The sequence below is a fragment of the Trachymyrmex cornetzi genome, unplaced genomic scaffold (assembly GCF_001594075.2).
Source record: "Trachymyrmex cornetzi isolate Tcor2-1 unplaced genomic scaffold, Tcor1.1 scaffold92, whole genome shotgun sequence".
Lineage (NCBI taxonomy): Eukaryota > Metazoa > Arthropoda > Insecta > Hymenoptera > Formicidae > Trachymyrmex > Trachymyrmex cornetzi.
In genome coordinates, this window is record NW_017300267.1 from 1,950,723 (window position 1) to 1,965,592 (window position 14,870).

At 29.2% G+C, this 14,870-nt stretch overlaps 1 protein-coding gene and 1 pseudogene across 1 annotated transcript; both read right to left on the bottom strand.

Moving 5' to 3' along the window:
* Nucleotides 1-3,349: 3,349 nt before the first annotated feature.
* Nucleotides 3,350-5,400, bottom strand: LOC108769518 (probable oligoribonuclease). Its single transcript, XM_018520537.1, has 6 exons — nucleotides 5,394-5,400; nucleotides 4,823-4,894; nucleotides 4,524-4,685; nucleotides 4,201-4,421; nucleotides 3,932-4,048; nucleotides 3,350-3,380 (listed from the first exon to the last, which is right to left on the bottom strand). The coding sequence occupies exons 2-6, from the start codon at nucleotides 4,865-4,867 to the stop codon at nucleotides 3,350-3,352; spliced, it is 576 nt and encodes a 191-aa protein (XP_018376039.1). The 5' UTR covers nucleotides 4,868-4,894; nucleotides 5,394-5,400.
* Nucleotides 5,401-8,880: 3,480 nt separating this feature from the next.
* LOC108769532 (15-hydroxyprostaglandin dehydrogenase [NAD(+)] pseudogene) lies at nucleotides 8,881-9,846 on the bottom strand (annotated as a pseudogene).
* Between the last annotated feature and the right edge of the window lie 5,024 nt (nucleotides 9,847-14,870).

The window sequence follows — 14,870 nt, forward strand, 5'->3', positions numbered from 1 at the left end:
ATCGAAATTGGAATTAAAAAAGTCTGTACTATCGACCTTGATTGAGTTGGATAATCGGTTTAGCATCCCCTTAAGTGAACTGAGCTTGGTGAAAGTGACCCTTACCTAACAGGTAAAATTTACCAAAAGATGAAACAATCGGTCCTTTGCCATAAGTCCGGATCTACAATAGGTTTTTAAGCCTTAAGCCATAAGAAATGGACGAATCACAGTCAATTATTCTCCTCGTATTCGACTGTAATTGGTCAAATTCTGCTGTATAAACGTAGTTTATGATTGGTTATCATATATTTAGATCCAACGAGGAATTAAGGGCAAGATCAATCACATCAAAGAATTTTACAACAATTGCTAAGCTGATTTCTCTGCTGAATGCTGCCATCATTTTGCGTTTTTTGACGACAGCCAATCATATGAATTTAATATAAAAGAGATGCGTTCGATTTGGACACTTCTAATGCTTCTATTCTTGTTTATTTAATAATAAACGATAAAAACAGGATGATTTAAAATTTAAAACATGTGAGCAGTATAAACTGAACGCAGCCTTTGAAAAGCGTGGACAACGCTGTTGTCGCGTCATGTAAACAGATTCGTTGCTCAGTTTCTAGCGCGCTTATTGATTGATACGTACTGTAAGGCCCGGTTCACAAATGTAGAATTAATTTTAATATTGGTTTAACATATAGCGTATTCGATTTACTGACTCGACCCGACTTCGAGTCAGTAGTCTGTTCTGTTTAGCTACAAAAGAAGAGCTAAATTGTGTAAGAAATGCAGCTAAAAAGAACAGACTGTTGACTCAGAGTCGGGTCGACTCAGTAATCGAATACGCTATTAATCGGTCGATTAGTCCATCGAAATTGATCAATCTCATTTGTCATTTTGTTTGACGATAGATGCGCTCAGGGCCATTTTTATCAAGCTCAGTTAACTTATAGCGTTTTCGGCCCGATCGGGTTACTTTTTCTATTGCCAAGAATTAGAAAAAGATAGAAAATTAAAACCGAAATTAAAGTTAATTTTATTTTTATGTGGAATCGAACCTAAAAGCTTCAATTTTGTGCAGATATCCGTATAAAAATAAAATTTATGCTACGTTTTATTGAGTTTTTATTATGTCCATTAAAAAATAATTCTTAATTCACATTATATTCATACATTTATTCACAACGCGATTCACAAATCTAAACTAATACCTCGTTCAACATACAATTAACTTCCCAAACGAGAATAATGGATTGAATTGGATTCAGATTTTCAGAAATGTATTCGCGCAAATATTAAAATAAATCCTTTTCAATCTAAATGCGTTTTTATTCATTTACAGGAATTGCATGAAACGCATTTCTATGCCTTTCAATTTAAAAATAATGTCAGCAGTCTTTTCTATGTATCTACTGTCATCTTCACATCTTCTATACATATATATTGCTCAATTCAAAATTCTGAATAGGAAATACACAGTTTTTCATTTCAATTAAATCCAATAAAAAGTTCTTTTTATTCAATTAGATTCGATTGGACATAAAATATGTATAAAAATTTCAATCCATTTTAATCCATTCTCGATTACTTAATTTATTCTCGATTCAACTCCATCTTTTTCTAATTACTTAGGTCCAGTTCTACTAACATAAGATTAATTTTAATCTGGATTTAATTTATTCTTTATTTTTTTAATTCTGAGATTAATCTTATATTGGTGGAAAGGGCCCTTGGAACTAAAAAAATTCAATAAATAAACAAATGACAACGGGCAATTGGGAATTAGCGCTGTAGATGATTTTGCTTTATCTCAATATTTAGTACACATGTTTCGGCTAATCTTTTAGTTTTCTTAAAACAATATAAAAAATTATTACAGTATAAATTGGTATCCATCTACATTTGAGTACATTGCCATGATTCGCATCGAACTGTCCTTTTATTGTTAAATTATTCATGATTTTGACAATGGTATGGGACACCTTTTTTAATGAAAAATTAACAAATTTACAAATTAACAAAACTAATAAACGCACAAGCTTTCACGTATAACTTATTGCCGTGTCTCCAAGAAATGGCAATAAGTCCTATGTCATACGCCAAAGCTTGTGCGTTACTTACGTCTACAACTTAAATCTAAGTGTTACGACAATTCTTGTGCTCAGACCCTTAGTCAACACTAGAACCGCGGGGCTAAATTAACCCAATCGCGATTCAAGGTAAATTTGGTTTTTACAAGGGAAGGTTGTCACCATAAAAGTAAAATGACATGTAATTATGATTATTTATGAAAAGTCACAAAAATCTAAAACTCCAAATTTTAACTGAAAATGTACAAATCCAAATTAATTGAAAAAGAAAAATCAGGTAAAAAATGACACAGCCGTGGTTCTAGTATTAAATCGAGATTAAAATTAAATTACACATTGATAGAAACGGACATTAAATTCTCCTAAAACTTAAAACTTTCTTACTGCTTTTTCACATTAATAAATATATGAAACTTTTTAAGTGTAAACCCTGACAAAAATAAGAAAGCTTTATAAAGCGTTTTCAACCGTTTAATGATGATTTTTTGAAAGTTCATATGCTTTTAAACTTTATAAGAACGCTTACATAACATCATTGGGTTTTAAACACTTTCAGAATGGTTATAAAATACATCGTTTCATTCTGAGAAAGTTCTGTAATGCTAAAGCAAGTCTTTTCAGAGGACGCTCAGTAAACGCTGATGCACTTTCGTGCAGAAAACAGCTTCACTGTCAAACTTTGAGATGCCCAAAAAACGCTTTTCTCAATTCCGTTTTCCAAACGCTGCAACGTTGTAATTTCCGCTTTATAAACACTCTACTGAGCATTTCTACTCTCACAATTAACTCTTGCAAATATTCATTTAAGCGTCCAAAAAACATTCATGAAACTTTTTCCCCTGACTTTCGTCATGGAAAGTAGAGGAAAGCCTCTTATTATGAGATAGGCGCCTAATATGAGATAGTGGCATTTCTGCTAAACTAATAAACGCTATCTATTGGTTCCACCATGAATTTATTGCTCTTGGATTGAAAACTAATTAGTAGAAAATTCATTATTAGATCATGCCTGTAGTCATTGCAAAACAAGATTTTAGAATTTGGATGTCTTCAAGTTTCATTGAGATGAGGCCTTAAACCTTGTTTATTATTTAATAAATAAATATTTGGCAATAAATTCTTCATGTAGTGATAGAGTAAAGTCGTACTAATAGAAAAATACGGGATATGTTGAATTGTTTAATTACAGAAGTTAGATTTGATAATCGTAAAATCATAATGGGTGGAAATCGTAATATGAGACCCCCAGGGTATTTCTAATATAAAATAACTCATGCTCCTATGTTATAGAGGAAATTGTTGCTAAAGAGTAAATGTTATTGTACAATAATAAAAAGGACAACCGGAATGAACGTCGAGTACCTATTTCTGCGATGCTTGATTCCAACTACCTGAAGACGAGTTCTGGGTATAATCTATCGCATACTCATTTTTCACGTATGCTGACTGTGTTTCTTTGCATTTTAGAAATATGAAATAAAGTTTTTTAATTGCAATACTGATATACTTTGCATTTTACTATCGATTTCTCGGGGCATCTTATATTAGGAGCACAATTTTTTGACTTTACGATTTGCTCACTTTTTACATTTCTTTAATTAAAAAAAAATGGAATTTGAATTAAATTTTACATATATAACGTTATCTTAAAACTTATTAAATTCCCTTCAAAATGATCTATTACTTTTTTAAATTCTGCCCATAGACTTCTAGCATTTATTCAAAATGAACTCGGTATCTTATAATAGGGGCCTTTCCTCTACTAATTAATATTAATTATGTATAAATAAATTACCTTGTCTAAATTAATATTAAATACAATATACTAAATATTACTATTAAATTATAAAAACTTAAAAAAATGTTTTTTATAATGCTTTAACTCATTAATGCTTTCTTTTATATCATCCAGAGCCCTATGATTTACTCTCTTTTTTGGCATCGAATTATATACATTTGGATTCCACCTCCTAAAAAATACGATTTATTCATATTTTTCTGTTAAAATCGCTTTAAACATCAATTGCAAGTCAGATTCCTATATTAATCATTTACATTGCATAACAAAAAAATATCAGCATCTCTATTTGTTTATATAAAAATAGAAGAAACTTATTCTTACCTAGCAATTTCCTTAATTGTACTAACATCAATAATCCTGTAGTGCAAGTAATTATTAACTAATGGCATATTCTTATATAGAAAAAAACGATCCATGTACACCGAACTTCCAGCCAATGGGCATGAACGTTCATGAATATGCTTTTTTAAAAAGTCAAGTACTGTCTTTTCAGCCTCTTCTAATGATATAGTACTTGAGCGAGAGTTTTCAACTAATCCCGTCTGAAATATATAATAATTAAATTATAGAGCTCAAAATATATCAATTTGCAAATGCTAAAAGTTCAAAAATATTAACATCATTCATATAAGTTAAAAGTTTACCTTTGTGTGAGTTTCTTTACACCAGTCATTCATATTTTCTAATATTGCATCTGACTGATGTATTACAATATTTAATTCCTCGCTAACAATATTTAATTTCTTATCTGTTACAACACAGGCAATTTCTAATATATGATCTTTATCTACATCAAGTCCAGTCATCTATAAAAATATCATGCAATTGATTTATGTTTCTAAATTAATTTTTTTTATTACTCTTGATTATAATTATGTATATATATATATATATATACATATATATGTAATGTGTATAGGTGTTATTTGTAACATTTCGATACCTCCATATCAATCCAAACGATATAGTTAGTATTTTTAGGCGCCATCTTATTATCAATAATATATCTGATAGTCTGTAAACATAAATGAGAAAAAATAAAAAAAGTAAAAATTAGTTATTAAAAGTAATGTCATAAAAGAGATTAGCATGTATCTCTGTTATCATTGAATTGAATTTCATATAATAGTAAAATCAAACACACTTTATTATTAATTTTTATGTCACACACATGTTAAAGATACTTTTACACACTTCACGTTATATAAATTTATATAATTATTATACAAGTATTAATAAAATTATAAAAAATTGATAAAATGACATTTTCGAAAATGGGCATTTCTGATATTAATTTTAGAGATAACCTCCAAAATACGCAATAAATTTCAAACACGTGTTTTTCTAGAAACGTAAAAATGTTATACAAATTAAAATATAAAACTGTAATATAACAATACGTTTATAAAGCAGCCGTTAATGATAGCTGTTTATTTTTGGTGAAAATAATTCAACGAAGTGAAATATTCAAATTTACACTACGAGACTACCTTGGTCCGACCGCCCCAACCTACCTTCGTAAACTCACGTGACATGCCGCATGCGTTTTGACATACTTGACATGCGTCTTTCACTATAGACTCTACAGAGAATAATTGAGTTTTTAATTCAATATTCATTTAAATCAGTATCAGCTGTTTGGATTTCCAACATATATTGCGATTCGCCGATTTTTGTTTTTCATAGCAAGAATCAATTGAATCGTAATAGTTTATTCATATTTTATAAATAAACGGAAAAATACAATTTTTAAATGTTATATAAAGATTAAAATAGCGTAGCATTATAAGCATTTGTCTTATTTTTGATCAAAATTTAATCAACTTATATTAATTAATCGGTAACAACTTTGTCGCAAAACTTACATTAATAAATTATATAAAAATTATAAAAACGTAAAACCAAAACCACTATAACAAAGACTCCTTAAAATTCAAAAAACTTAGGAGAAAGGGCAATAGGAGTCAGGCGTAAAGTTACGCAAATTCCAAAAATATAGGAAGTAAAACTTCTTTATTACAATCAAATACTCTTACATGTTTCGGCTCATTTTTGAGCCCTCTTCAGAGACAATAATGTATAACAAAAATACTAAGAAGACCAAGGGAAGTCCTAGCATTGTGAGCTCCCCCACAATCAGAAATTCAAATAAATCTTAACTGTCTAGTAAAATATTTCCTATAAGGGGATAAAAAATTTAAATAGTAAACTAAGTATAATGAAAATTTAATTGAAAATAATTGATAAATATCCAAGAGAGTAAGGAAGTTCACACTGTTCACAATGATTTTGATTGTAAAAAAGTTTGATTGTAATAAAGAAGTTTTACTTCCTATATTTTTGGAATTTGCGTGACTTTATCTACGCCTGATTCCTATTGCCCTTTCTCCTAAGTTTTTTAATAAAAATTATAGTTAAAATGCATTGTCAATAGGTATGCTTGATGTTTAGATAAGGTAAATAAAACAAGTAATAACTCTCGAGAATGTCAAATGTAAAAACAAAGAACGGCTAATAAGAGTTTATTCGCGGTACTTTGTGGAAGAATAAAAATTGTTTATTATGAGAATTCGAATGAATATAATTAATGATGCATAATTTATGCGTAATTAATTATAACTACGTTTAGATAAGGTCCTCAATAAATAGCGCAAAGTGAAGTCTAAAGTGTGTGGAGATTACAAGTACATCAATTTGTAAAAAAAATAGTAAAAAAAAAATCAATTTGTAAAAACAATTAAATTGTTTATGAAATTAAGAAGAGAAAACAAATTTTTTTCTGTAGAAAATTAAATATAACCGATAAAAATAAAGGAAGCAATTATATAGCAGTTAGAGTGAATATGACAATGGAAAAAAATCATTTATTAAGTAGTACATAATTCTGTTATATAAAGAATTGTAATCTTTTTTTCCATGAAAAGAAAGTTTAGATTAAAAACAATTATAGTCAAAACTTTTGCTTTGCTACCGGTTGATTCAAATATTAATTAGATTTATTATAGGTTTTTTTTAGAACCTATTATAATTATAGAGTTTTTAAATAATAAGTTATCCATGACTTCTTATTTAATTGTATTCCATCATATGCACAATGCAATAAAAAAATTCGTATTATATTTATGTTTAGCGTTTTATAATTAAGACAAATAAAAAATTGTTTCCATAAGTCATTTAGCTTTGTATATCCATAGGCGTCTGCGAAAAGCAAATTACGCCAAGCATGTCAGTGCTTTGTGCTTCGGTTTCTCGAACTGCCGTGATGGAATATCTTACTGCTGAAATGGTGAAATTGGTGGGATTTTACGCTCACAGCGACAAGAAGACCAAAATCTTTCCTAGGGATCTCCAACTGGTCATTCGCTATAATATAACCACGAATTGAAGAATCTAGTCTCCAAAGTTTTACTGTAGAAATTTATTGGATAGAAATATTTATAAGATAATTTTAATGTTTCGAATGGATTACAACATCAAATCTGTTTATCTGATGATGATTTTTTTCTTGGACATGACGGGATTAATATTTTGATTTTGTGAATTTGTATTGCTGAGGATCCAAAATGAACTGAAACGTACTATTCTATTTTTTGGAATAAAGATTCTATTTTCTGGATTGAAGATTTATGGCTGTTCTACAATGTGCTTTTTGTTTCCTGTTTCTTGCTGTTTGTTCTCTTACCTTTTTGATCAAGAAGGCAAGAAACAGGAAACAAAAAGCACATTGTAGAACAGCCATTAAAATTGCGTATTAATTACCACGCTGCCTCTCATTCGCTGTTTTTTGGATTTTGGTTGCTACTCTACAGTTTTACTGCTAAAGAAAATCGAGAAAAAAGTTTAACTGCAGAAACTACAAACGGCTTTTTTAGAGCCATCAATTTCTTCATATATAAAGAATATCTTGTTTTTGCAATTCTATTATTGCCTATATTTATTATCTTTATCTAGCTAGTTAACATAAACTATTATATTAAAAGTATTCATATTCTTGTATATAATGCCCTCCAATTATTTATTGATATTTTATATAATTATTATAAAAAAAATTAATTATGTAAAAATACACGTAATTTCAAAATGCATAAAATGTATAATCATTGCAAAGTGAATATATGTATTATTTGAATCTGGAAATTTAGTAGTTATACTGGAAAATATTCAAACATATTGTACTATGGGACAGTGGAATTAATGGACCTTGAAATACCGCACAAACCTTTTTCACCTTCCGTATGTTAGACGCATGTGAGTGAGGATAACGGTTCCTATTTTTCAATAGAATCCCAAATTCCAGGCTTATTGTTAGAAGTGAAACGAAGGCAATCTTATTGTTATATTGAGAATTCCGAACTGGTCGTTATTATATACGAGACTACGACATTTTGAGATTATAAAGTAATCAGCTTTTTCTTTTTATGTTCACTTACGTTGACACAAAAATACATCATGTTGTAAAAAGAATAAATAAAAATGTATCTGATAAATCTTGCTTTATTATAAAGGAAACATTCTCGGAAATATTACGTACATGTTTAAAAAACATATCAGAAACATAACTAAAAATATAAGTATTTGTATAAAACATATATAAAATATTTTTATCATTTTACATTTTGAAAGTGTATAATAACAAGATTATATTAATATTCTACATTACTATGTTAGTTTTTAAATATGTACTTTTTGAATTTAAAGCTTATTTTTAACGAATGTAACGCGTTTCATAATTATAATTGCAATTACGAAGTTATAGAATATTATTTGATAAAACAATTTATTTAAAATGAAAATTATAATTAAAAGATTGTTACTAAAAGATTAAAAGATCAAAGTTTACATCTTGCTACAAATTTTATATAAAACTATATATGATTCCTAAGATTTTAAGATGAAATTTTAAGATAAAAGGTGTGATTATTAATATTAATTATCGTAGATTTGATCAATTTGTAAAAATGATCAGTTTTAATGAGATTATTTATTTTAAAATTAACATAATGTTAGATATATAATTGATTGTTATTTGATTAGGCTATTTTACTTCTTTTTTTTGATTTAGTAATTCAGTAGAGGAAAATTACAGTATCCAGAAAAAAATTCATAACATATCAGGTACCAACTTATACTGGCAAAGATCGTTTAGAATAATGGGGAAAGTCCACGGCGTATGGTGGTTGACCACCTTCGCTGACCCAGGCTGCTTGATTTTCACCCTTCTGAATAAGTTCTAACATCGCAAGTGCCACATTGTCGGTTGTCTGTGTCGGATATTTCTTTAAGTCAATGTCTTTGTTCACAGCGTTGATGGAGTCACAGATTTTATCGTTGATGTTTGTGATTAGAGTTGTTGTTGTAACGCCCGGACACATGATAACCACTCGCACTCCAGTCTTGTCATACATGCCTGCCAGAGATTGGCTAAATCCCAAAACAGCAAATTTCGAAGCGGTATATACTGGCAAGGAAGAAGCTGGATGCAATCCAAGTATGGATGCAATGTTCACGATTACACCGCCCTTACCACCTTTATGCTTTCCCATATAATCGAAGGCCAACATAGAGCCGCGAATTAGTGCCTTGACATTGAGATCGATCGTTTTCTCCAAATATTTATCGTTCAACATACCAGCGTTGTTAATAAGAATATCAAGCCCTTCGAATGTGTCGACGATTTTCTTGAACGTCTTCTCTAAATCATCAGTCTTTGTCACATCGCAGGCAACGAAAATGACACGGCTCTTCCCAAATTCGTTTTCTAAAGTAGCTACCGCATTCTGGCCGTTTGATGTTGGCAGGTCGACCACGGCGATACTTCTTGCACCATTACGTAACAGTATTTCGGCGTACTTGTAGCCTAATCCGTTAGCTGCTCCAGTGATCATTACAGTTTTATTCTTTACGTTGTACATTATTCTGATTTCTTGAAACCTTCTATGAGATGTGATACTTCTACGAAATGTGAATCTTTACTGAACTGATACTGTCTCTTTAAATAGCTCATGCTGTTTAATATTCCTTATCAATAATTCAACAGCTGCAAACTTGTTAGTGCAGAGAAATTATCACTTCTTATTTAAAAAAAACAGTTTATTTTAATGATAAATAGGAAGTGTAGTTATAGCTATAATTTTAAAGTTCAAATCCATACGTGTATATATTACATGTAAGTTATAAATAACGATATTAACCGTTGACAATGTGAACTTTAAAGACACAGTCGACTTTTTGATTAATTTCTGATAGATACATTTAAATCTGTAGAAAACTACACGGAGAGCTTAGTAAAATTAATAAAATATATTACATATCTTATTATGATACATATTAGTAAATTAAAGAAACTCATATACAATTCTTTGAAATACTATGTTGTCCCACTATTATCATGATTTTCAGGTTAAATTCTAAGAGAAAATTCTCTCCGTGTAATGAAATACAATCTTATATAACAGTAAAACTTGTTATTAAATCTTTTATAAGTGTGTAAGAATTTTTTCAGATTTTTACAGTCTGGAACAATGTAAAAATTTATACTGTGAAGTTCGTAGACTCTTAGATTGCGATGAAAATTTTATATAGTCGACAGAGAGTTTCAGTGTAAGTACCCCTATTAACCTAGACCCCCATCATCGCAAATCAAATTCGAAACTGGTAAAAAAATGTAGTGCCCTTTATTTGCTATTTTTTCTTTAGTAAAGTCAAATTTTTTTGCTCAAACTGTTTAATAGGAAATCACGTTAAAAATGGGGGAGGAGGCAGCTTCCCATAAACTCCCCATAAGATGTCTTATACTGAGAAAAAATATATAATATCACAAAATCAAGTACACATAAAAAATACAGAGTTTATCCCGCTTAATCTTCAAAGAATTATTTGCTCGTATGTATTTGGCAGTAAAATAATCGACAGACAACGTATTATCGAAGTGTAGCAAAATTCGATTTTTTTGCTATAACTATACACGTAAAAAATAAATAGTTTATCTCGTCCGCTCCCATGTCATGCTCTAGAGTTTCCTTCTTATCTCCAGAATTATTTGCTTACTTATATTTAATATAGAAATAAGCAATTTCTCCCAGCCGCTGAGATAAATTACTTATTTTTCATGTGTTGCAGTTAGTAATTAAATAATGTTATTACATTATATGATAGTATATTATCTATAAAAATTATTTTATGTATCTGTTTTATTATTTTATTATTTTATGTATACATGCGAGCAACAAACATATAAATATCTGTCAGATACGAATGTGCAGTGCTGAGAACGTTATGTATAATGGCATTTCTTTAAAAATGTTACATTTTACAAATGTTTTTGCTTTATTTGGGAACAATTAAAAAGCAAAAAAATTTCATGTGCTTGATTTTGTGATTTATATATTATTTTCAGTATGGGAGTGTCGAGCTTAATTAGTGATGCATTTCGATACGAGAATCTCGAATATCGTCTCGGAATTTCTCGTATCATTAAAAATATCGTTTCAGAGATTATCATATATCATTTGTTTTTCTCGTCTCGGTCTCGTCAAATGAAACGAGATAGCTGATATTCTTGAACGTCTCAGTAAAATTCGAGAATCTCGAGAAGCGAGAATATCGGCCCATCGAGACGAGAATCTCATATCAATCATTTGTTTTTATCGAGACCAAATCTCGATATTGGTATTTTCTCGTCTCGTCTCGCTCGAATGCATCACTAAGGGCCACTTTCACCAAGCTCAGTTAACTTAACCACCCTAGTAACTGTAATGAAATAGAAAGAGATAGAACAGTTCTATTTCTTTCTATTTCATTACAGTTACTAGGCTGATTAAGTAAACCGACGATGGTGAAAGTGGCCCTAAGCTTAATAGTAAGTTGCTCTCCCTCTTCTTTCCCCTCGCTTTAAATTAATAATTTCATGCTAAACAGTTTGAGCAAAACATTTCGGACTTTAGCAGAAAATTAGCAAATAAGGAGTACTAAATTTTTAACTGAAGAAAAATATATTCTGAATCTTATGATCTTGTATCGCTGTAAATTTAAGCCTGTTTGGTAAATTTAAATGAATGCTTCACTTTTGTTCAAATTTGACATAAATCTAAATGTAGAAAAAATATTTCACTTCCTATTTTTGTTCATTAGTGGTTTTAAGGCCGGTATTCATAGTCGATTCTTATTTCAAGAGCGTCTTAAGTAATGTCTTAAGACGCGCTAATGCAGCCCTCTGATAGGTTTGTGACTTCTTAAGATCGTACTTAAGACGGTCTTGAATATAAGATGACTATGAATACCGGCCTAAGGGTAGTTCGTCTCTTTAATCTTCATCGTTTTATTATCTGTAAATAAAATAATATATATATAAAATAAAATAGTTAATTCAAAAGATAGAAATTATTATGGATCGCTGATTACAAAAATAAGATCAGACTTGCACTTGTTTAAATAAAAAAATATTGAAACAAATAAAGTTTTACAAATATGATGCTATGTTTAAAAAGTTATTTATTCGAATGACTCTTACAATACATGTACTTATCGCTATATGTACTATATCTTTTTAAATTGTCACTGTGTTTATTTTATGTAAAATAATCTCTAATTTATCATATTTTAATCTCTATAGACTGCCGGTATGATGCCATATGGTGTTATACATATGTGATAACTCGTATACGTTGTACAATGTATACTACACTGAAAAAAAAATTGTTCAGCTAACTAAACACATTTAGTTGTTTGCAGATTTGGTTAATTCAACAAATTTTATTTAATTGAATTCAACTATAGTCTGCTTAAAAAATTGTTCAATGTTAAGTAGACTACAGTTAAATTCAATGAAATAAAATTTGTTGAATTAATTAAATCTGCAAACAACTAAATGTATTTAGTCAGTTGAACAAATTTTTTTTTCAGTGTAGATATATTGTACATCTATGGATTATTATAGGATTTTATGAGGAAACTATGCATGATTTTGGATTCAAAAATCTCGGCGCTGTCTAAAAATTAAGATTTTAAGATTAAATTTTAAGACAGAAAGTGAGAAAATTGCTATATTAACATTAAGTATTATTATATTAATTATCATAAATATATGATGAATTCAATCACAATATCATTGTTTACTTAAAAATGAACATAATTTCATAATTGATTTGATAACCTTCGTGTAAATTGATCAAAACAACATAAAGTAAGTTGTCAAATATTTAAATTTGATTTATACACAGGCAAACGTCGCTTAGAATAATGGAGAAAATCCTCGGCGTATGGCGATTGACAAAAACGCCCCATTTTTACCTTTCTGAATGAAATCTAAGGTCGCAAGTGATACATTGTCTACTGTTTGTTTCCGATAGGGTAAACTCGGGAATTGAACTATGATGGCCATAGTTTTTTAAAATGCAAAAAACATACATTTATTCTTGTTACTTTTTAACAATATTTGGGATATTACTTTCACTGAAGCTTAAAGTAACAAATACTATCGAAATTAAAGAGAAAATACTTAACAGAACTTCAATTTTATCAAAATATTACAAAGTATGCATTGGCCATCTTATCTGATTTTTAGGGAAAAGATGGCCATTAAGAAAGATAGCCATAGTACTTATAAATAAATAGTGAAAATAAAAGTATTAATTATAGGTCACACTGTAATTTACGTACCTTTATTGTGTATGTAATGTTGATTATGGCAGCTTAACTGTAATTTATTAGACATAACAGTTTTTAGCAGACACGTGCAAAACTTTGCAGATAGTCGAAAGAAAAAATATTAGATAATATTTATAATATTGTTATTTTGAACAGTGTACTCATATGAACTACTGTAAATATTGATTATCTTTAAGAATGACTATAAAAATGCACTATTTATTGGAGAAATTATGGTCTATGGCCATCTTTTTCGTATGGCCATAATACCCTAGTCTATCCTATTCGTTTCATTATCTCAATAATATAAAGGACGATATTAAATTTTGGTTGTATTTTGGCCAAAATGGAAAAGTTCCGAGTTACGATAAATTATATATCATATTAGGATTACTTAAGCGGAGTCGAGTGGTGTATCGCTTATCTTGGAGAAATATCGGAAAAAGAAATGTTATCCACAGCAATAAATTTAATGTTATTACACATTTATTGATAAAAAATTGTTAAGGAAGACATCAAGACATTTCCAGAAATAATATTATATTGTTGCAATACGGTAACTTGGAGGAAATTTTTAAGCAATTAACAAGCAACGAAGGGTTTGATAAAAGTAATCGTTTAATATATGTATTTAAATATTTACAACAGGTTCTATTGTTTAATTAAAAGATCTTAATATCTTACTTAAGAACTTTTAGATTAATTACTGTTGATATATATATTTTGTAACGATTTCTTTTATGTTCCCAGTGTTTCCCCAAGATAAGCAATATATTATTCGACTCGCGCTTAAGTAACTCTTTAATATAATATATAATCTATGCGTCTTCAAACGTTTTTATTTTGGTAGAAAAATAACTAAAACCTAACGTCTTTAAAAGCTGATGGAAAATGATCGTGTATACTAAGGGTTAATATTAATTACACTAGTTTACAAAAAATTTTTTTTTTCAATTACTTTGGACCGAACTACGTGTCTCTTATAGATTTTTAAATGCTGAAAACGATGCCGCAAACGAAAAAATTCTAGCACGTCAGATTTCGAAGATAATTGAAGTTTAATACTTCAAAAATGGCTTTTTTTGCGACATTTGACACTTTTTAATAAAGAAGGTTAACGTTATCTTGAAATTTCGATCAGGAGTCATGAATATATTGTTCATCCCCTATAAAATACATTTTTTTTATTTCAATACCTTACTTTTTAGCCATGTTACGAACGATTAAAGATAAGAGCTATTTCGAATATGAGAACCGCAATGTCATATACGCATGCGGTAACGCTAAAATCATTTTAAAACAACAACAACGCGCATACATACACACATAGAGAGAGAGAGAGAGAG

Coding starts and splice junctions, on each gene's coding strand:
- LOC108769518 (XM_018520537.1), bottom strand. CDS start 4,867: ATGGCGCCTAAAAATACTAACTATATCGTTTGGATTGATATGGAG. Junction 4,049..4,200: donor ACAATTAAGGAAATTGCTAG/GTAAGAATAAGT, acceptor CGTATTTTTTAG/GAGGTGGAATCCAAATGTAT. Junction 3,381..3,931: donor TATAAAAAACATTTTTTTAA/GTTTTTATAATT, acceptor TTTACTCTTTAG/CAACAATTTCCTCTATAACA.